Source organism: Mobula hypostoma, chromosome 22 (genome assembly GCF_963921235.1).
Source record: "Mobula hypostoma chromosome 22, sMobHyp1.1, whole genome shotgun sequence".
NCBI classification, from domain to species: Eukaryota; Metazoa; Chordata; class Chondrichthyes; order Myliobatiformes; family Myliobatidae; genus Mobula; species Mobula hypostoma.
Window position 1 is genome coordinate 60,856,811 of NC_086118.1, and position 23,873 is coordinate 60,880,683.

At 46.1% G+C, this 23,873-nt stretch overlaps 1 protein-coding gene across 4 annotated transcripts in view; it reads right to left on the reverse strand.

Annotated features, from left to right (window-relative positions):
• The window catches only part of rnf157 (ring finger protein 157), an 80,721-nt gene that overhangs the window by 30,520 nt on the left and 26,328 nt on the right, over positions 1-23,873 (reverse strand). For 3 of the 4 annotated variants that reach the window (XM_063030897.1, XM_063030896.1, XM_063030895.1), the window contains exons 8-13: positions 16,555-16,602; positions 15,620-15,691; positions 15,335-15,494; positions 8,981-9,093; positions 2,564-2,796; positions 1,942-2,047 (exon numbers count right to left, since the gene is read on the reverse strand). In XM_063030897.1, the coding sequence (XP_062886967.1) occupies positions 1,942-2,047; positions 2,564-2,796; positions 8,981-9,093; positions 15,335-15,494; positions 15,620-15,691; positions 16,555-16,602 (732 nt within the window). The remainder of the gene's footprint in view (positions 1-1,941; positions 2,048-2,563; positions 2,797-8,980; positions 9,094-15,334; positions 15,495-15,619; positions 15,692-16,554; positions 16,603-23,873) is intronic. The other variant, XM_063030898.1, reaches the window with a different exon arrangement.

The following is a 23,873-nucleotide window of genomic DNA, read 5'->3' on the forward strand; positions in this document are numbered from 1 at the left end:
TGGGCAAAAAAGTGGCAGATGAAATTCAGTGTTGGGAAATATATGATAATACATTTTGGTAAAAGGAACAATAGTGCGGGCTATTATCTAAATGGGGAAAAAATTCAAACATCAGAGATGCAGAGGGACTTAGGAGTCTTCATGCAAGATCCCAGGAGGTTAATTTACAGGTTGAGTCTGTGGTAAAGGCGGCAAGTGAAAAGTTGGCACTTATTTCAAGGGGAACAGAATATAAAAGCAAGGAGATATCAGTGAAAGCTACTGAATGTTGAAAGGATTAGTTAGGATGGACGTGGAGAAGATGTTTCCTCTGTTGGTGGTATCCAGAACTACAGCCTCAAAATTAAGGGGCGACCTTCTAGAGCAGAAGTAAGGAGGATTTTCTTTTTAACCAGAGAGTGGTGAATCTGTGGAATGATCTGCCACAGACTGTGGTGGAGGCCAGGTCTGTGGGTATATTTAAAGCAGAAGTTGAGAGATTCCTGATCGGTCAGGGAATCAAGGGATATGGTGAGAGGGCAGGTGTATGGGGCTGAATGGGATCTGGGATCAGCCATGGTGAAATGGCGGAGCAGACTCGATGGGCTGAATGGCGTAGTTCTGCTCTTGTGGACCCTCTGAGTGAAGAGGTTTCCCTTTATGTTCCTCTTAAACCTTTCACCTTTCACTTTAACCCTGACCTCCAGTTGTATCGCACTCAACCTCACTGGAAAAAGCCTGCTTGCACTTACCCTATCTATACCCCTCATAATTTTGTATACCTCTGTCAAATCTCCTCTCAATCTTCTACATTACAAGGAATGAAGTTCTAACCTATTCAATCTTTCCTTATAACTCAGGTCCTCCAGACCTGGCAACATCCTTATAAATATTCTCTGTACTCTTTCAATCTTATTTACATCTTTCCTGTAAGTATGTGACCAAAGCTGCATACAATATTCCAAATTAGGCCTCAACAATGTCTTACAAAACTTCAACATAACATCCCCTCTCCTCTACCCAATACCTTGATTTATGAAGGCCAATGTGCTACAAGCTTTTTTTTTTACGATCCTACCTACCTGTGACACCACCTTCAATGAATTATGGACCTGCATTCCCAGATCCCTTTCTTCTACCACATTCCATTTACTGTGTAAAGCCTACCCTGAATGGTCCTAGGTGAAGTGTAACATCTCGTAGTTGTCTGCATTAAATTCTATCTGACATTTTTCAGTCCAGATCCCACTGCAAGCCACGATAGCCTTCCTCACTGTCCACCACACCCCCAATCTTGGTGTCATCTTCAAATCTGCTGATCCAGTTAACCACATTATCATCCAGATCCTTGACACAGATGACAAACAACAACAGGTCCAGCTTTGATCTTTGTGGCGCTCCACTAGTCACTGGGCTCCAATCAGAGAGGCAACCCTCTACTACCACTCTCTGGCTTCTCCCACAAAGTCAACGTCTAATCCAGTTTACTACCTCATCTTGAATGCCGAGTGACTGAACCTTCTTGACCACCCTCCCAGGTGGGACCTTGTCAAATGCCTTACTAAATTCCATGCAGACAACATCCACTGCCTTGTCTTCATCCACTTTCTCATAAAGCTCTGTAAGATTGGTTAGACATGACCGACCACGCACAAAGCCATGCTGACTATCTTTAATCTGCCCATGTCTATCCAAATACTCATACATCTGGTCCCTCAGAATACCTTCCAATAACTTTCCCTGATGGTACAGTGCCTATAAAAAGTATTCACCCCCACCCCGGTAAGTTTTCATGTTTTATTGTTTTACAGCATTAAATCACAGTGAATTTAATTTGGCTTTTTTGACACTGATCAACAGAAAAAGACTCTTTGGTGTTGAGGAATAATTCCCAGGGTGGGAGGTTGAAGGTGACCCCAGGGTTGGAGTGGGGAGATTTCTGTGAGATATCAGGGGATTTACCTCAACCCCCTGAGGGAGTTGTTTCTCTGGTGATGTCGGCACCTCCCTGTCACTTCCCAAACTCTCTTCATCCTCCTCCAGCACCGGGCAATTCTGGGACAGCGACCTTGGGAAAACAATGAGGGTAATTCTGTGAGTGTGCCAATGGAAAAGGAGGGAGGGGACAGTGGAAGGGAAAGAGAGAGGGGTGAAGAGGGTGAGAGGGGGAAGAGTGGAGTTAAGGGGAGGAGGGGAGAGGGAGGGGAAGTGGAGGGGGACAAGAAGTGGGAGAGGGAGGAGGGAAGGGACAGGAAGGAAGCGGGAGACAGGAGCTAGAGGAAGGAAGGGACACGGAGGGGAAGGAGGAAAAGGAGAGAAACTGGAGAGGGAGGGTGAAAGGGAGAGGAAGAGGGAGGGGTGGGGAGGAAGAGGGAGGGGTGGGGAAGAAGAGGGAGGGGTGGGGAAGAAGAGGGAGGGGTGGGGAGAGGAGAGTGGGGGGGAGAAGGGGAGAGGAGCTGAGGAGATGGAGAGGAGGTGGAAAGGAGAGAATTGGAGAGGAGTGGGATGAAGAGGGAGGGGGATGGGGAGAGGAGTTGAGGAGGAGAGGGACAGGGATTGGGAGAGATGTGAAATGGTCACTTACATGAACTCACTCTCCTTCAGATGGAGTGCATCTTTGCTCTCAGTTCCATGGTCCAGTGAAGACAAAGTGTGCACAGGAAGAGCCCTTTGAGCATGGCCCAGGGGGGGCTTTGGGCAGGGAGGGTGGCCGTTCCTCACCAGGCGCAGGGGTGGTGCCGAGGCAGGGGTGAGGGGACCATTCAGTGCTTCCAGCAGGGACACCACCTCGTATCCATGGGGAATTGGGTCTGATGACTGAGAAAGGAAAGAGGTTTTACACCATTGCCTGGAGAAGCCTTTGCTCCGCGCTGTCAGTGATGGTGGGTGGTCAGGAACCCCTGCTCCTCTGGTCCTTGAGCCATCAGGAAAGATGGTAGGTGGCGGCTTTTGGGACCAGTGGCCACCTGTGCTTCATCTAATGGAGCGTGACCATCTTACCGTTACGGATGCTATCTCCAAGCCTGATGAGGTACAGGTCAGAGTGCATAAGGTCAGGGAGAGGACCAGGGAAGCTGCAGAGACAGTGCTTTGGGCGATGCGTGCAGTCAGAAAGCGGGGGGGGTCATGGGAACCAGTGCCGGATCTAAACCACTGACAGTCTCCAACAGACCGGGAACAAGGGCCAAGAGCCCTATGGCCAAACTTGCAGTTGACGTAAAGCTTTGGGAGTTCTCACCACATCACATTGGGCCTCCATCATAAAGAGTGACAGGACACAGGTGGTGACACACACTACAGCTATTTGAGATACTGATAAGATCACATAAGGAGATCTGTGAATGCACACCAGGAACTCCAGGGAACCATACTGGGAATATTAATGGGACCACATGGGGAGATCTGCGGGACTGCACAGGGAGATGTGTGAGCCTGTGCAAGGGTCACTGGTGGAACACGCAGGGAGATCTGCAGGTCTGTACCAGGTGCTCCATGGGACCATATTGGGAGTGCTGGTGGACCACATGGGGAGATCTGTGGTCCTGTGCTAGGAACACTGGTGGAGCACATAGGGAGACAAGTCCATAAGATAAAGGAGCTGAATTAGGCCATTTGGCCCATTGAGTCTGCTCCACCATTTCATCATGGCTAATTCATTTCCCTCTCAGCCCCAGTTTCATGCCTTTACCCAAATCCCTTCATACCCTGACTAGACAAGAGTCTATCAACCTCTGCCTTAAATATACCCTCTGAATTGGTCTCCACAGCCGCTTGTGCCAACGAGTTCCACAGATTTACAACTCTCTTCCTCGTCTCTGTTCTAAAAGAACATCTATCTACTCTGAGGCTGTGTCCTCTGGTTTTAGACTCCACCAACATAGGAAACATCCTCTCCATATCCACTCTATTGAGGCCTTTCAACATTCGATGGTTTCAGTGATATCTTCCCTCATTCTTCTGAATTCCACTGAATTAAGGTCTGAGCCATCAAATACTCATCACATCACTGAGCCTTTCAAACCCAGAATGGTTTTCATGAGCCTCCTTTGAAGCCTCTCCAATGTCAGCATATCCTTTCTTAAATAAGGGGCCCAAAACGCTTCACAACGTTCCAAGTGAACCCTCAGCAGTGCCTTAAAAGCCTTAACATTACATCCTTGCTTTTATATTCTAGTCCTCTCAAAATGAATGCTAACATCGCATTAACTTTTAGAGAATCCTGCATGAGGACTCCCAAATCCCTTTACACCTCAGATTTTTTAATTTTCTCTGTTTATAAAATAGTCTGTGCTCCTACTTATTCTACTGAAGTGCTTGATCACACACTTTCTGACACTGTATTCCATCTGCCACTTCTTTACCATTCTCCTCATCTGTCAAAATCCCGCAGCCTCTTTGCTCTCTCAAAACTACCTGCCCCTCCACCTACTGTATCTTCGTATCATCTGCAAACTTGGCCACAAAGCCATCATTTCCATCTTCCAAAACATTGACATACAACGTAAAAAGAAGTTGTCTCAACACAGACCCCTGTAGATCACAAGTCACTGGCAGCCAATCAGAAAAGGCTCCCTTTATTCCCATTCCTTGTCTCCTGCTAATCAGTCACTGCTTTATCCATGCTAGAATCTTTCCTGTATTACCATGAATTCTTACTTGTTAAGCAGCCTCTTATGTGGCACCTTGTCAAAGGCCTTCTGAAAATCCAAGTACACAACATCCAGTTGTCTATCCTGCTTGTTATTTCTTCAAAGAATTCCAACAGATTTGTCAGGCAAGATTTTCTCTTGAGGAAACCATGCTGACTACGGCCTGTTTTATAATGTGCCTCCAAGTACCCTGAAACCGCATCCTTAACAATTGACTCCAACATCTTCTCAACCACTGAAGTCAGACTAATTGGCCTATAATTTCCTTTCTTCAGCCTCTTTCTCTTCTTAAAGAGTGGAGTAACATTTGTAATTTTCCAGTCTTCCAGAACCATTCCAGAATCTAGTAATTAGAACATAGAACAGAACGTAAAACATAGAAATCTACAGCACATTACAGGCCCTTCGGCCCACAATGTTGTGCCAACCATGTAGCCTACTCTAGAAACTGACTAGAATTTCCCTAGTGCATAGCCCTCTATTTTTCTAAGCTCCATGTACCGATCTAAGAGGCTCTTAAAAGACCCTATAGCATCTGCTTCCACCACCGCCAGCAGTGCACTCCATGCACCCACCACTCTCTGCGTGAAAAACTTACCCCTGACATACCCTTGGTACCTATTTCCAAGCACCTTAAAACTATTCCCCCTCATGTTAGCCAGTTCAGCCCTGGGAAAAAGCCTTTGGCTGTCCACACGATCAATGCCTCTCATCATCTTATACACCTCTCATCCTCTGTGGCTCCCAGGAGAAAAGGCCAAGTTTACTCAACCTATTCTCATAAGGAACACCCTCCAATCCAGGCAACATCCTTATAAATCTCCTCTGCACTCTCTCTATAGTATCCACATCCTTCCTGTAGTGAGGTGACAGTACTCCAAGTGGGGTCTGACCAAGGTCTTCTATAGCTATAACATTACCTCTCGGCTCTTGAACTCAATCCCACGGTTGATGAATGCCAACACACCATACACCTTTTTAACAACATGTCAACCTACGCAGCAGCTTAGACAGTCCTATGGAAATGGACCCCAGGATCTCTCAGATCCTCCACAATGCCAAGAGTCTTACCATTAATATTATATTCTGCCTTCAAATTTGACCTACCAAAATGAGCCACTTCACACTTATCCTTCTGCCACTGTATGCCCAGTTCTGCATCCTATCGATGTCCCGTTGTAACCTCTGACAACCCTCCAGGCTATCCACAACACCCACAAGCTTTGTGTCATCAGCAAACTTACTAACCCACCCTTCTACTTCCTCATCCAGGTCATTTATAAAAATCACAGAGGAGGGGTCCCAGAGCAGATCCCTGAGGCGCACCACTGGTCACCGACCACCATGCAGAGTACAAACCATCTACAACCACCCTTTGCCTTCTGTGGACAAGCCAATTCTGGATCCACAAAGCAATGTCCCCTTGGATCCCATGCCTCACTACTTTCTGAAGGAACCTTGCATGGGGGACCTTATCAAATTCCTTACTGAAATCCATATACACTACATCCACTCCTCTACCTTCATCAATGTGTTTTGTTACTTCCTCAAAGAATTCAATCAGACTCATAAGTCACGACCTGCCCTTGACAAAGCCATGCTGATTATCCCTAATCGGATTCTGTCTCTCCAAATGCTCATAAATCCTGCCTCTCAGGATCCTCTCCAACAACTTGTCCACTACCGAAGTCAGACTCACTGGTCTATAATTTCCCGGGTTATTTCTACTCCCTTTCTTGAACAAGGGAACAGCATTTACAACCCTACAATCCTCTGGCACTTTTCTTGTCCCTAATGATGATGCAAAGATCATCACAAGGGGCTCATCAATCTCCTCCATCACTTCCCACTGTAGTCAGGGGTATATCTCATTCGGTCCCAGAGATTTATCTAACTTAATGCTTTTCGAAAGCTCCAGCACATCGTCTTTCTTAATATCTATATGCTCAAGCGTTTCAGTCCGCTGTAAGTCATCCCTACAATTTTCCATAGTGAATACTGAAGCAAAGTACTTATTAAGTACCTCTGCTACCTCCTCCGACTCCATGCACGTTTCCCCTATCACACCTGATTGGTCCTATTCTCACATGGTTCATCCTCTTGCTCTTCACATACTTCTAGAATGCCTTGGGGTTTTCCTAATCCTGCTCACCAAGGCCTTCTCATGGCCCCTTCTGGCTCTTTTCTTGTAAGATCATTACTAACATCTCCACAATCTCTTTGCCAGCTCTTTCAGAATCCTGGGGTGTAGACCATCAGATTCAGGTCACTCATCCAACTTCAGAGCTTTCAGCTTCCTGAGCACTTTCCCTCCTAGTAATGGTAAAACAATAAGTTGCCAGAAACGCTACTGGACTACAAGGGAAGATCTGTGGGCCTGTGCCATCTACAATGGTGGACCATACAAGGAGATCTGAGGGTCTGTAATGGGTGGTCTATGGCATAATACTGGGAATGCAGGTGAAAGGCCTTGATCGAGTGGACGTGGAGAGGATGTTTCCTATGGTGGGAGAGTACAAGACCAGAGGACACAGCCTCAGAACAAAGGAATGTCCTTTTGGAATGGAGATGAGGAGGAATTTCTTTAGCCAGAGAGTGACGAATCTATGGAATTCTTTGCCACAGGCATCTGTGGAGGCCAAGTCTTTATGTATACTTAAGGCAGAGGGTGATAAATTCTTGATTGGTCCGAACCATGAAGGGATATGCAGAGAAGGCAGGAAATTGAGGCTGACAGGAAAATTGGATCAGTCAAAATGAAAAGGCAGAGCAGACTCGATGGGCCAAACGGCCTAATTCTGCTCCAATATCTTATGGAATACTGATGTCCACACAGGAAGATCTGTGGGTCTTTGTCAGATACACTGGTAACCACACAGGGAGATTAGTTGGTCTGTGACAGATACACTGGTGGACCAATGTGGAGATCAGTGGCCTGAGCCAGGAACTCCAGTGGACCACACAAAGAGATTGCAGGTTTGTTCCACGTGCTCCATTGGACAATATTGGGAATGTTGGTGGAGCTACAGGGAAATCTGTGGGCCTGTACCAGGAACACTGATGGACCACATGGGAGATCTACAGGTTTGTACCAGGTACTACATGGGAACATATGGGGAACGCTGATGGACCACACAGGGAGATCTGTGGGTCTGTACCAGGAACCCTAATGGACCATACGGGGTGATCTGCAGGTTTGCACCAGCTGCTGCTTGGGACCATATTGGGAATTCTGGCAGACTACACAGGGTGATCTGTGCACATATACCAGGAACAAAGGTGGACCACACAGAGTGATCTGCAGCTCTGAGCCAGTTATGCTGGTGGACCACATGGGGAGATCAGCGGGCTTGTGCCAGGACAACTGACGGACAATTTGGGGATATCTGTGGGCCTGTACTACAGACACTGGTGGAACATAGGGAGATCTGTGCATTATGCCAGGGACAGTGATCTCAGGAAAATCTCAGGGTCTGTATAGAGTGCTCCATCAGACCATACTGCCAACACTGGTGGACTAGATGGGGAGATCTGTGGGCCTGTGCCAGGGACACTGGTATACCACAGGGGCAGATCTCAGGGTCTATACTGAGTGGTCCTTTGCACCATACCAGCAATGCTGGTGTTGCACACAGGAAGAGGTCTGTGGGCATGTGCCAGGGACACTGGTAGATTAGATGGGGTTATATGCAGGCCTGTGCCCAGAGCACTGGTGCATCACACAGTGAGAACTAGGGGTCTGTGCCAGGAACACTGACAGGCCAGAAGGAAATTCTGAGGGTTTGTCCTGGCTGGTCCACTGCACCGTACTAGCAATGTTGGTTAACCACACAGCAAGATCTCAGTGCCTGTACAGAATGTTCCATGGGACCACACCGGCAAAGCTGGTGGACCACATGGGGAAATCTGTGGGCATGTGCCAGTGGCACTGGGAGACCACAAAGGGAGAACTACAGGGCAATGCCAGGAACAGTGGTGGGGCACACGGGAAGATCTGAGGGCCTGTGCCAGGAATACTGGTGGACCACTCGGGCAGGTCTGTGGGCCTGTGCCAGGGACCCTGGAGGTCCACAGGAGGAGGTCTGCAGGCCCGTGCCTAAAACACTGGTGGAACACACCGGGTGATCTGCTGCTCTGTACCAGATGGTACATGGAACTATGCTGCCAATGCTGGGAGATCTGTGGGGCTACACCATTGACAGTCCCATTCTCCATAGGTTAGGAGGATGGTGGTGAGAGGAGAGGGTGGTGGTGAGAGGAGGTACGGAGCAGGTTGACTGTTGGAGGGGTTGTGTCCATAGACGGCAGGGTGTTGAGTACATGCAACAACGGAGAACCTCCAGCTCACTCACCAGCTGGTCGTCGTGATCCGGTAGCTGGGGGGAGATAACCGGTTCGGTAGTGTCGGGCGACAGGGGATCCTGCTTCTTTCTCATTGCTCTGATCTGTAGGAGAGCGCGGAAGGCTGAGAGAGGGAAGGGGAGAGAGAGAATGATGGGGAGAGACAGAGTGGATGGAGGGAGAGAGAGGAGAAAGGGAGAGAAAGAGAAACGGAGAGACAGAGAATGAGGGTGAGAGATAGAGACATGTGGGTGAGGAGAGGTGTGGGGGAAGGGGGTTGTGATGTGAATGGGTTGGGGAGGGAGGAGGGTGGGGGTTATAAGGGATGAGGGGAGGGTGAAGAGTGGATGGGAGAGGGGTACAGATTGGTAGGTGGTGAGAGGTTTGACAGTGAAGGTGAGGGTTTGGAAGGTAGGCAAGGGGTTTGAGAGATGGGTGGTGGTTTGAGGGTGAGGGTGAAGGTTTTGAAGGTAGGTGAGGGGTTGGAAGGTGAGGGGAAAGATTTTTTTAGATATAGGTGCAGAATTAGGCCATTTGGCCCATCAAGGCTGCTTCACAATTTCATCATGCCTGATCCAATTTTCTTCTCAGCCCCAACCTGATGCCTTCTCTCCATGTCCCTTCATGCTCTGACCAATCAAGGATCTATCAACTTCTGCCTCAAATATACATCAAGACTTGTCCTCCACAGCTGCCTGTGGGAAAGAATTCCATAGATTCACCACTCCCTGGTGAAAGAAATCCTTCATCTCTGTTCTGAAAGGACGCCTCTTTGTTCTGAGGCTGTGTCCTCTGGTCTTAGACTCCCCCACCATAAGAAACATCCTCTCCACTTCCACTCTATCAAGGCCTTTCACCATTCAATGGGTTTCAATAAGGTCACCCCTCATTCTTCTGAATTCTAGAGTATAAAGGCCCAGAACCATCGAATGTTCTTCATATGACAAGCCATTCAGAATCAGGTTTATTATCACCGGCATGTGATGTGAAAATTCAATCCTGAACCATTTTCATGAATTTCCCTTGAACTCTCTCCAGTTTCAGCACATCCTTTCTAAGATAAGGGGCCCAAAACTGCTCACAATACTCCAAGTGAGGCCACACCAGTGCCTTATAAAGACTCAACATTACATCCTTGCTTTTATATTCTAGTTCTCTTGAAATGAATGCTAACATTGCATTTGCCTTCCTCACCAAAGACTCAACAGGCAAATTAACCTGTAGGGAATCCAGCCCAAGTCCCTTTGCATCACAGTTTTTTTGTATTTTATCTCCATTTAGAAAATTGTCAACCCTTTCATTTCTTCTGCCAAAGTGCATGACTATACATTTCCCAACTCTGTATGCCATCTGCCATATCTTTGCCATTCTCCTAATCTGTCTAAGTCCTTCTGTAGCCTCTCCACTTCTTCAAAACTACCTGCACCACCACCTATCTTCATACCGTCTGTAAACTTTGCAACAAAGCCACCAATTCCATCTTCCAAATCATTGACATATAATGTAAAAAGAATCAGTCCCAACAAGGACCCCTGTGGAACACCACTAGTCACCGGCAGCCAGCCAGAAAATGCTCCCTTTATTCCCATTCCTTGCCTCTTGCCAATCAGCCGCTGCTTTATCCATGCTAGAATCTTTCCGGTAATACCATGGGCTCATAGCTTGTTAAGCAGCCTCATGTGTGGCACCTTGTTAAGGGTCTTCTGAAAATCCAAGAGCACAACGTTAGCCAATTCTCCTTTGCCTATTGTGCTTGTTATTTCTTCAAAGAATTCCATCAGATTTGTTAGGCAAGATTTTTCCTTGAGGAAACCATGCTGACTACGTACCCTGAGACCACATCCTTAATAATCGGCTCCAACACCTTCCCAACCACTGTGGTCAGACTAACTGGCCTATAGTTTCCTTTCTTCTGCCTTTCTCCCTTCTTGAAGAGTGGAGTGACATTTGCAATTTTCCTGTCTTTCGGAACCATTCCAGAATCAAGTTATTCTTTAAAGATAATTACCAATGATAATTACCATGATCCTTCAGAACTCTGAGGTGTACACCATCTGGCCCAAATGACTTATCTACTTTCAGACCTTTCAGTTTCCCTAGAACCTTCTCTCTAATTATGGTGACTTTGCACACTTCATGCCCCCTGACATTGCTAGAGTCTTCCAGAGTGAAAACTGATGTAAAATACTCATTCAGATCATCCGCCACTTCGCTGTCCCCCACTACAACCTCTCCAGCATCATTTTTCAGCAGTTCGATATCCACTCTCACCTCTCTTTTGTACTTTTATGTAACTGAAGAAACTTTTGGTATCTTCTTTAATATTATTGGCTAGCTTACTTCCATATTCTATCTTTTCCTTCTTACTTACTTTTTAGTTGCCTTCTGCTGATTTTTAAAAACTTCCCAATCCTTTAATTTCCCACTAATTTTTGTTCTGTTATATGTTCCCTCTTTGGTATTTATGTTGGCTTTGACTTCCCTTGTTCTGTCATCTTTTCTTTAGAATAATTCTTCCTCTTTAGGATGTATATATCCTGTGCCTTCTGAATTGCTTCCAGAAATTCCAGCCATTGGTGCTCTGCCATCATCCCTGCCAGCGTTCTTTTCCAATCATTTCTGGCCAACCCCTGTCTCATGCCTCTGCAATTCCCGTTACTCCACTGTAATATTGATACATCTGACTTTAGATTCTCCTTCTCAAATTTCAGGGTGAATTTGATCATATTATGATCACTTTTCCTTAAGGGTTCTCTCTAATCAATTCTAGTTCACTGCACAACAGCCAATCCGGAATAGCCAATCCTCTAGTGGGCTCAACCATGAACTGCTCTAAAAAGCTATTTTGCTGGCACTCTAGAAATTCCCCCTCTGGGAATTCAGCACTAACCTGATATTCCCAATCTACCTACATATTGAAATTCCCCATGAATATTGTAACATTGCCCTTTTAGCATGCTTTTCTATCCCCTGTTGTAATGTGTAGGCCACATCCTAACTACTGTTTGGAGGTCTGTATACAACTCCCATCAGAGTCTCTTCACCCTTGCAGTTTCTTAGCTCTATCCACAATGATTCAACACCTTCCAACCCCATGTCACCCCTTTCTAATGATCTGATTTGATTTTTTTGCCTCAGAGGCAATGCCACCCCCTCTGCCTTCCTGCCTGTCCTTTCGATGCAATGTGTTTCCTTGGACATTAAGCTCCCAGCTATAGTGCCAATAAAAAGTATTTAACCCCCTTGGAAGTTTTCTTGTTTTATTGTTTTACAACATTGAATCACAGTGGATTTAATTTTGCTTTTTTTTTTACATTGATTAACAGAAAAAGACCGTTTTGTGTCAAAGTGAAAACAGCTTTCTACAAGGTGAACTAAGTTAATTACAAACATAAAACACAAAATAATTGATAGCATAGTTACTCAACCCCTTCATGTCAGTATTTAGTAGATGTACCTTTGGCAGCAATTACAGCCTTGTGTGGATAGGTATCAGCTTTGCACATCTGGACACTGCAATTTTCCCCCATTCTTCTTTACAAAACTGCTCAAACTCTGTCAGATTGCATGGGGATCATGCGTGAACAGCCCTTTCAAGTCCAGCCAGAAATTCTCAATTGGATTGAGGTCTGGACTCTGACTTGGCCACTCTAGGACATTAACTTGATCGTTTTTAAGCCATTCCTGTGTAGCTGTGGCTTTATGCTTGGGGTCATTGTCTTGCTGGAAAACAAATCTCCCAAGTCGCAGTTCTCTTGCAGACTGCATCAGATTTTCCTCCAGGATTTCCCTGTATTTTGCTGCATTCATTTTACCCTCTACCTTCACAAGCCTTTCAGGGCCTGCTGCAGTGAAGCATCTCCACAGCCTGATGCAGCCACCACCATGCTACATGGCAGGGATGGTGTGTTTTTGATTCTATGCGGTGTTTTAGCGTTTACTCTGGTGGCCAAAAAGCTCAATTTTGATTTAATCAGACCATAGAACATTCTTCAGGCTGACTTCAGAGTCTCCCACCTGCCTTCTGGCAAACCCTAGCCAAGATTTTATGTGAATTTTTTTCAACAGTGGCTTTCTGTTTGCCACTTTCCCATAAAGCTGTGACTGGTGAAGCACCTGGGCAACAGTTGTTGTACGTGCTCTCTCTCCCATCTCAGCCACTGAAGCTTGTAACTCCTTCAGGACTCTTGGTGGCCTCCCTCTCTAGTCCCCTTCTTGCATGATCACTCAGTTTTTGAGGATGGCCTGCTCTGGGCAGATATACAGCAGTGCCATATTCTTTCCATTTCTCGATGATTGCCTTATCTGTACTCCAAGGAATATTGTGACTTGGAAATTTTCTTGTCTCCTGACTTGTGCTTTTCAATAACCTTTTTGAGGACTTGCTTGGGGTTTTTTTTGTCTTCATGGTGTAGTTTTTACTGACTCACCAGCAGTTGGACCTTCCAGAAACTGGTGTATTTTTACTACAATCAATTGAAACACCTTGACTGCTCACAGGTTTATATATAGCTAGGACACCTTCACTAATTATGTGACTTCTAAAACCTATTGGCTGCACCAGTGATGATATGGTGCGACTAATTAAAGTGGGTGAATATTTATACAATCAATTATTTTGTGTTTTATATTTGTAATTAGATTACCTCTTACTTTGTAGAGACCTGTTTTCACTTTGACATGAAGAGTGTTTTTCTGTTGATCAGTGTCAAAAAAGCCAAATTAAATCCACTGTGATTCAATGTTGTAAAACAATAAAACATGAAAATTTCCAAGGGGGAGTAGTGGATGCTTTTTATAGGCACTGTATAATAATCTTTCAGCCATGACTTAGTGATACCTACAACATCATAGCTGCCAATCTGAAATTGTTCTGTAAGATTACAGTATCTACTTTATTCCATAGACTGTGCGCATTCAAATACAAAACCTTCAGCTCTTGAGGTGTAACCCAGGTTATTAAACCCAAAGATGTAATGTTAGAAAGCTCCACCTGTGGAGGGATGAAAACGACGTTCACTGATTTTTTTTAAAAAGGGAACTTGGAAAAAGAGCTATGTGAGAACGAGGTGTGGCTGACATACGCGCAGACAAGCGAGAGAAACACAGCAAACGATTAGAAAGTAAAGATATAAACTGTTACAAGTGGAATTAGTAATGAGCATCTCCACCCTACTTACTTGAAAACCTCAGAGTGAAACCCCTGGAGAGACATCACTACTTGGAAATCCCCCTCCAAGTCACTCACCATCCTGACTTGGAAACATATCACCTTTTCTTCATTGTTGCTGAGTCAAAATCATGGAATCCCCTCGCTAACAGCACTGTGGGTGCACCTACACCTCAGGGACTGCAGAGGTTTAAGAAGGCAGATCATCACCACCGTCTCAAGGGCAACTAGGGATGGGCATTAAATGCCGGCTTAGCTGCCGACATCCACATCCCGTAAATTAATAAATTAAAATTTTTTAAAAATAAATAAATAAATAAATAAATAAATAAGGAAAGGTTAATCTGTAAACCTTTAAATAGGGAATAATACCAGATCTAATTGCAGAAATTAGAGTAATAAAGATTACTCTAATGAATCTCACTGATTCTAACTAAAAAGGAATTTGTTTTTTGTTGATATCTGAGATTTGGAACTTAAACAGAATGTTGGAATTTTGAATTGTTCTTACTCATGTAAATATTTTGTATATATTCCTATTTTTATAAACAAAACTTACCTCCAGAAGTGTGTGTTTCCTATTCACTACCTCTTTCCGATACCTAGAGCTTCCGATGGCCTGCTAGCACCTAGTGTAGTACTATGCAATTTGATTTTCTCATAAAGGGTGCTGCGACCAGTCACACAAGACAAGACCAGCGCGACACAGATGTTACAGAGGGTTTGGGAGTAGCCAAGAGGTTTGATGGTGAGGGTTTTGGAGGTAAGTGAGAGTCTGAGGGTGAAGTGAGTGGGTGATGGGTGAGGTTTGAGGGTGAGGGTTTGGGAGGCAGGTGAGGGGTTTGAGGATGAGAGTTTGAGTTGCAGGCAAGGGGTTTGAGAGTGAGGGGAAGGATGAGGGTGAAGGTGAGGGTTTGGGAGGTAGGCGAGGGGTTTGAGAGTGAGGGGAAGGATGAGGGTGAAGGTGAGGGTTTGGGAGGTAGGCGAGGGGTTTGAGAGTGAGGGGAAGGATGAGGGTGAAGGTGAGGGTTTGGGAGGTAGGCGAGGGGTTTGAGGGTGAGGGTGAAGGATGAGGGTGAAGGTGAGGGTTTGGGAGGTAGGCGAGGGGTTTGAGAGTGAAGGGAAGGATGAGGGTGAAGGTGAGGGTTTGGGAGGTAGGTGAGGGGTTTGGGGGTGAGGGTGAAGGAGTCCTTACGCAACCGGCAGATGGGACAGTTGTTGGCCTGGTAGCGCAGGGTGTCGGCGCAGGCGTTACAGAGACACAGGTGTCGGCAGGGCAGGATGAGGGTGTCGCGGACGTCAGAGAGACACACCACACACTCGGCACTGTTGTCACTGAGTTCGTCGTCGGGTACCTGCACACAGAAGGCAGAGGGTGAGAGAGGCTGTGGTGGGCCAAGGGTGAGGGGTCTGGTGTCTGTCAAAGACAACCCCTCACCAAGCAGAAAGTCAACAGAAAGGAGAGTGTGCAACAGCCAACCTTCAGCTCCTGGCTGTTGGACTTGTTCTCGATGCCATAGATCTCCTGCAATAGGTAAATGACGCCATCGACCTGCAGGCAGAGAGAGGGAGAGAATGAGAGAGTGACGGGGGCAGAGAGAGAGGGTAAGAGGGAAAGAGAGTGAGCGGGAGTATGAAAGACTGAGAGGAAAAGAGTGAGAGAGAGAGAAGGTGAGATAGGGAGACAGTGACGGAGAGAGACTGTGAGAGAAGAGAGAGAGGAACAGTGAGGGAGAGAGAGAGGGCAGAGAGGGGGAGGGGAGGGACATAGGTAAAGAGTGAAAGAGAGGGGAGGGTAGAGAGAGAGGGTTAAAGAGAGGGGGAGAGGGTGAAAGCATAAGGAAGGAAAAGAGAGGGAGAGAGAATAAGGGAGAGAGAGTGTAGGATACAGAGTGTGTGGGAGATTGTGAGGGAGAGGAGTGGAGCGAAACTGAGAGTGAGAGAGCGAGAGAGATAGAGAGAAAGAAAGAGTGAGAAGGCGAGAGAGTGAGTAAGGGAGAGGAAGAGAGTGACGGAGAGTAGGTAAGGGACAGAGGGAGAGAGGGAAGGAGAGAGTGAGGGAGATAATGAGGCAAGGGAGTGTTAGAGAGAGTGAGGGAGATAGTTCGGGAAGTGGGGGGGTGATGGGGGATGCAGAAAGGGATTGGGAGAGTCGGGGAATGACGAGTGAGATGCGAAAGGGAAGGAGAGACGGATTGGGGTGGAGGGGAGGGTGGAGACGGAAGGGGAAGGGGAGGGGTTGGGGAGGGAGGACGGAAGGGGTAGCTTGGGCAGTCAGCGGTGGGGGGGATGAGGAGGGGAGGGTCGAGGGGGCTGAGGGGGAAGGAGACAGAAGGGGAGGGAGGGGTTAAAAAGAGTGGACGAGGAGGGGAAGAGGAATCCCGCAGGGCGAGGTGGTTTCTCTTGGACACTCACCACCTGCTTCTGTTTGAGTGGTTTTACCGAGCAGTTGCCGTCTGGGCTCTGTGGGTGAGACAGGAGGGGTGAGTCGATGCCAGGGTGAGAGTAAACAGGTACAATGAAACACTTGCAACAGCATCACAGACACAGAAGACTGGCAGAAAATTAAACGTCACAGATACAGGAAAAAAGATGATTAGAACAAAGGCTGTGTCCGGTAATCAGGACTTTGTCAGGCTGTGTCTAGTAACCAGCGTGATGTGAGGCAGTGTCTGTTAACCAGGACACTGTCAGGCTGCTTCTGGTAAGAAGAGAGTTTCAGATTATGACTGGGAACTGGGACAATGTCAGACTCTGTCTGGTAAACACACAATGTCATGCTGTGTCTGCTAACCAGGACAGTGTCCATAAGTCCCCAAGACACAGGAGCAGAATTAGGCCATTCAGCCCATCAAGTCTCTCCACCATTCCATCATGGCTTTCCCGGATCCCACTCAACCCCATACACCTGCTTTCTTACCACATCCTTTGATGCCCTGACCAATCAGGAAACTATCAACTTCCGCCCTAATTATACACACGGTCTTGGCCTCCTCCACACTCCGTGGCAGGGCATTTCACAGATTCACTGCTCTCTGGCTAAAAAGATTGCTCCTTACCTCTGCTCTAAAGGTTGTCCCTTAATTTTGAGGCTGTGTCCACTAGTTCTGGATACCCCACCAGAGGGAATATCCTCTCCACATCCACCCTATCTAGTCCAGCGGTCCCCAACCACCGGGCCGCAAAGCGTGTGCTACCGGGCCGCGAGGAAACGATATGATTTGGCAATATGAGTCAGCTGCACCTTTCCTGATTCCCTGTCACGGCCACTGTTGAGCTTGAACACACGCGAGGTCATGACCCACACGTCATCCATGTCAGCGCGGGAAGGAGATCAACTCCTCGAGCTTGCAAATGATGAACGGCTAAAAAGTACGCTTGACATAACATCTCTGCCGGCATTCCGGATCAAAGTCAAGGCTAAGTATCCTGAGATAGACACGGAAGCACTGAAAACGTTGCTTCCATTTCCAACATATCTCTGCAATGAATGCAACGAAAACTAAATTGCGGAATAGACTGGACATAAGGAACCCCCTTCGAGTATCGCTGTCTCCCATCACCCCTCGATGTACCGTCTTGTTGCAGGGAAACAAGCCCAGGGCTCCCACTGATTCAGCGATATTGGTGTGTTGCAATGATTTTATATGTTCATACTGGGAAAATATGTGCTGTGTGTTTAATATCCAAACGTTACTTAAAACGTTATGATGCTATTGACTTATATAACCATACAACAATTACAGCATGGAAACAGGCCATCTCTGCCCTTCTAGTACGTGCCGAACGCTACTCTCACCTAGTCCCACCGACCCGCACTCAGCCCATAGCCCTCCATTTCTTTCCTGTCCAATTTTTCATTAAATGATAATATCAAACCTGCCTCTACCACTTCTACTGGAAGTTCATTCACCACTTACTTCAAACTCCCCTGTCCTCCCCTGATAATTGACTTATCGCTATATTCATGCGAGAAAAATATGCGCTGTGTGTTTAATATTAAATTCGTTGGATAAACCTTTTGAGAAACGAAATTGAGTGTATTAGCCACTTGTCACCTATATTGTGGTCGTGATTAACACCCCCCCCCCCGAACAGAATTGCCAAAAACAATAAGCAGAAAAAAATCAGCATTTGCGCACTGGTGCCCGCGCAAGGCTTCATGGTCATTGTAGTCTCTCACGGGGTAAACACAACGTTTTGACTGCTACTCTTGTCCGTTGGCAACCCTACCCCCCCACCACGACCGCCGGTCGGCCGGTCTGCAAGAACATTGTCAATATGAAACTGGTCCGCAGTGCGAGAAAGGTTGGTGACCCCTGATCTAGTCTTTTCAACATTCAGTAGGTTTCAATGAGATCCTCCCGTATTCTTCTAAATTCCAGTGGGTACAGGCCCAAAGCTGCCAAAACACTCCTCATATGTTAACCCCTTCATTCCCAGAATCATCCTCACGTACCTCCTCTGGACTCTCTCCAGTGACAATACATCCTTTCTGAGATAAGGGGCCCAAAACCGTTGACAATACTCCAAGTGTGGCCTGTCTAGTGTCTTGTAAAGCCTCAGCATTATCTCCTTGCTTTTATATTCTATTCCCCTTGAAATAAGTGCCAACATTGCATTTGTCTTCTTTACCACAGACTCAAACTGTGAATTAACCTTCTGGGAGTCATGCACAAGGACTCCTAAGTCCCTCTGCACCTCTGATGTTTGAATTTTCTCCCCATTTTGATAATAGTCTGCACTGTTGTTCCTTTTACAAAAATGCATTATCATACATTTCCCAACACTGTAATCCATCTGCCACTTCTTTGCCCATTCTTTCAATTTAAAACCATAAGATATAAGAGCAGAAGTAGGCCATTTGGCCCATTGAGTCTACTCCACCATTCAATCATGACTGATCCAATTCTTGCAGTCATCCCAACTCCCCTGCCTTCCCCCATACCCTTTGATGCCCTGGCTAATCAAGAACCTATCTATCTCTGCCTTAAATACACCCAATGACTTGTCTCCACAGCCACTCATGGCAACAAATTCCACAGATTTACCACCCTCTGACTAAAGTAATTTCTTCACATCTCAGTTCTAAATGAATGTCCTTCAAACCTCAATTTATGCTCTGTTGTCCTTGACTTCCCTACTATGGGAAATAACTTTGCCATATCTAATCTTTTCAGGCCTTTTAATGTTCAAAATGTTTCTATGAGATCACCCCTCATTCTCCTGAACTCCAGGGAATACTCCAAGAGCTGCCAGACATTCCTCATACAGTAACCCTTTCATTCCTGGAATCATTCTTGTGAACTTTCTCTGAACCCTCTCCAATGTCAGTATATCCTTTCTAAAATAAGGAGCCCAAAACTGCACACAATACTCCAAGTGTGGTCTCACGAGTGCCTTATAGAGCTTCAACATCACACCCCTGCTCTTATATTCTATACCTCTAGAAATGAATGCCAACATTGCATTCGCCTTCTTCACCACCGACTCAACCTGGAGGTTAAACTTTAGGGTATCCTGCACAAGACTCCCAAGTCCCTTTGCATCTCTGTATTTTGAATTCTCCCTCCATCTAAATAATAGTCTGCCCATTTATTTCTTCTACCAAAGTGCATGACCATACACTTTCCAATATTGTATTTCATTTGCCATTTCTTTGACCATTCTCCTAAACTATCTAAGTCTCTCTGCAAGCTCTCTGTTTCCTCAACACTACCCGCTCCTCCGCCTATCTTTGTATCATCGGCAAATTTATCCACAAATCCATTAATCCCATAGTCCAAATCATTGACATACATTGTAAAAAGCAGCGGTTCCAACACTGACCCCTGTGGAACTCCACTGGTAACCGGCAGCCAGCCAGAATAGGATCCCTTTATTCTCACTCTCTGTTTTCTGCCGATCAACCAATGCTCCACCCATGTTAGTAACTTCCCTGTAATTCCACGGGCTCTTATCTTACTTAGCAGTCTCATGTGCGGCACCTTGTCAAAGGCCTTCTGAAAATGCAATACACCACATCCACTGCATCTCCTTTGTGTACCTTGCTTGTAATTTCCTCAAAAAATTGCAGTAGGTTTGTCAGGCAGGATTTTCCTTTCAGGAAACCATTCTGGCTCTGGCCTGTCTTGTCATGTGCCTCCAGGTACTCCGTAATCTCATCCTTAACAATAGATTCCAACAACTTCCCAACCACTGATGTCAGGCTAATAGGTCTATAGCTTTCTTTCTGCTGCCTCCCATTCTTCTTAAATAGCGGAGTAACATTTGCAATTTTCCAGTCATCCAATACAATGCCAGAATCTATCGATTCTTGAAAGAAATTTGTCTAAGTCCTTCTGCAATCACATTGCTTCCTCAGCACTACCTACCCCTCCACCTATCTTCATATCATCCACAAACTTTGCCACAAAGCCATCAATTCCATTATCCAAATCATTGACAAACAATGTGAAAAGTAGTGGTCCCAACACTGACCCCTGACGAACACCACTAGTCACTGGCAGCCAACTGTAAAAGGCCTCTTTTATTCCCTCTTGCTGCCTCCTGCCTGTCAGCCATTCCTCTAGCCATGCCAGTATCTCTCCTGTAACACCAAAGGATTTTATCTTGTTAAACAGCCTCACGTATGGCACATTATCTAATGCCTTCTGAAAATACAAGTAAATGACACCCACTGCCTCTCCTTTGTCCACCCTGCTTGTTACTTCCTCAAAGAACTCTAACAGATTTGTCAGGCGAGATTTTTCTTAACAGAAACCATGCTGACTTTGACTTATTTTAACATTAGTCTCCAAGTACCTTGAAACCTCATCCATAGTAATGGACTCAAACACTTTCCCAACCATTGAGGTCAGGTTTACTGGCCTATAATTTCCATTCTTTTGTCTTCCTCCCTTCTTAAAGAGTGGAAACATTTGCAACCTTACAGTCCTGCAGGATCATGGCAGAATCAAGTGATTCTTGAAGGATCATGACCAATGCATCCATTATCTCTTCAGCAATCTCTCTCAGGACTCTGGGATGTAGTCCATTTGGTCCAGGTGACTTATCCACTTTAAGACCTTTGAGTTTGCCTAACACTTTTTCCTTTGTAATAACAATGACACTCACTCTTTCTCCCTGACAATCATGGATCTCTAGCACACTGCTAGTGTCTTCCACAGTGAAGATTGACGCAAAGTACCCATTAAGTTCATCTGCCATTTGTCTGTCCCCAATTACTACCTCACCAGCATCATTTTCCAGTGGTCCAATATCAACTCTCACCTACCTTTTACTCTTTATATAACTGAAAAAAAATTGTATCTGGCTTTATATTATTAGCTAGTTTACCCTCATATTTCATCTTTTCCCTTCTTATAGCTTTTTCAGTTGCCTTTTGTTGGATTTTAAAACCTTCCCAATTATCCAACTTCCCACTCACATTTGCTACCTTATATGCCCTTTCCTTGGCTTTTATGCAGTCCTTAATTTCCCCTGTCAGCCACAGTTGCCAACCCCCGCCATTTGAGAACTTCTTCCTCTGTGGAACACATCTATCCTGCACCTTGTGAACTATTCCCAGAAACTTCAGCCACCTCTGCTCTGTCATCATCCTCACCGGTATCTTCCTCCAATCCACCTTGTCAAGCTCCTCTCTCACGCCTCTGTAATTCCTCTTATTCCATTGTGATACTGATACATGTGAGGCAGTGTCAGTAACCTGGAGAATGTCAGACAGCACTCTGTCTGGCTGTGTTGGTAACAGGGACTGTCAGGTTACATCTGGTAACCAGAACAGTGGGAGGCTGCGTCTGGTAAATGGATCCATGTCAGCCTATCTCTGGTAAACAGGAGATTGCCAGGATGCGTCTGGTAACTGGGACATTGTCAGGCTGATTCTTGAGACCAGGAGACTATCAGGCTGTGTCTGGTAACCAGTACAGTGTTAGTCTGTGTCAAGAAGTGTCTTGTGACCAAACATTGTCAGGCTGTGTCTAGTACCTAGGTCAGAGTCAGTCTGCATCTGTTAACCAGGTCAGTGTCAGGGTATCTGGTAACCAGGAGAACATCACGCTGTGTCTGGTAACTGGGACAGTGTCAGACTGTGTCTGGTAACCAGGACAGTGTCAGGTTGTATCTGGTAACCGGGACAGCGTCAGGCTGTGTCTGGTAACTGGGACAGTGTCAGACTGCATCTGGTAACCGGGACTGTGTCAGGCTGTGTCTGGTAACCAAGGACAGTGTCAGGCTGTGTCTGGTAACCCGGACAGTGTCAGGCTGCGTCTGGTAACTGGGACAGTGTCAGACTGTGTCTGGTAACCGGTGCAGTGTCAGGCTGCGTCTGGTAACCGGGACTGTGTCGGCTGTGTCAGGCTGCGTCTGGTAACTGGCACAGTGTCAGACTGTGTCTGGTAACCGGGACAGTGTCAGGCTGCGTCTGGTAACCGGGACTGTGTCGGCTGTGTCTGGTAACCGGGACAGTGTCAGGCTGCGTCTGGTAACTGGCACAGTGTCAGACTGTGTCTGATAACAGGAACAGTGTCAGGCTGCGTCTGGTAACCGGCACTGTGTCAGGCTGTGTCTGGTAACCAGGACCGTGCCAGGCTGCGTCTGGTAACCGGGACAGTGTCAGGTTGTATCTGGTAACAGAGACCTGGTCAGGCCGTGTCTGGTAACCAGGACTGTGTCAGGAGATTAAACTATAAGACATAGGTGCAGATTTAGGCCATTTGGCCCATCGAGTGAAGACTGATGCATAATACTCATTTAGTTCATCTGCCTTCTCCTTGTTCTCTGTTATTATTTCTCCTACCTCATTTTCTAGTGGTCCTATATTCACTCTCATCTCTCTTTTACTTTTTACCTACTTGAAAAAGCTTTTACTACCCACTTTGATATTGTTTGCTAGCTTGCTTTCATATTTCATCTTTTCCCTTCTAATGATTCTTTTAGTTGCCCTCTGTAGGTTTTTAAAAACTTCCCAATCCTCTATCTTCCCCTTAATTTTTGCTTTGTCGTATGCCCTCTCTTTTGTTTTTACATTAGCTTTGACTTCCCTGGTCTGCCACAGTTGAACTATTTTGCCATTTGAGTATATCTTTGTTTTTGGAATACATCTATCTTGCACCTTCCTCATTTTTCCCAGAAACTCACGCCATTGCTGCTCTGCTGACATCCCTGCCAGCAGCTCCTTCCAATTTACTCTGGCCAACTCCTTCTCATACCACTGTAAATCTCCTTTACCCCACTGAAATACTGCTACCTCAGACTTTACATTTTCCCTATCGTTTCAAGTTGAACACAATCTTATCACGAGCACTGCTTCTTGAGGGTTCTTTCACCTCTGGTTCATTACATAATCCAGTGTAGCTGACCCCTAGTAGGCTCAACAGCAAACTGCTCTAAAAAGCCATCGTGTAGACATTCAACAAACTCACTCTCTTGAGATCTGTTTCCAACTTGAATTTCCCAATTGACCTGCATGTTGAAATCTCCCAGAACTATCATAACATTGTCAGGCTGTGTCCGGTAACGAGGTCAGTGTCATGCTGTGTCTGGTAGCCAGTTAAGTGTCATGCTTTATCTGGTAACCAGGTTGGTGTCAGGCTGTGCCTGGTAACCAAGACCGTGTCAGGCTGAGATCGGTAACTGGGTCTGTGTCTGGTAACCAGAACCATGTCAGGTTGTGTCTGGTAATTAGGTCAGTGTCAGGCTGTGACTGGTTACTAGGTTAGTGTCAAGCTGCA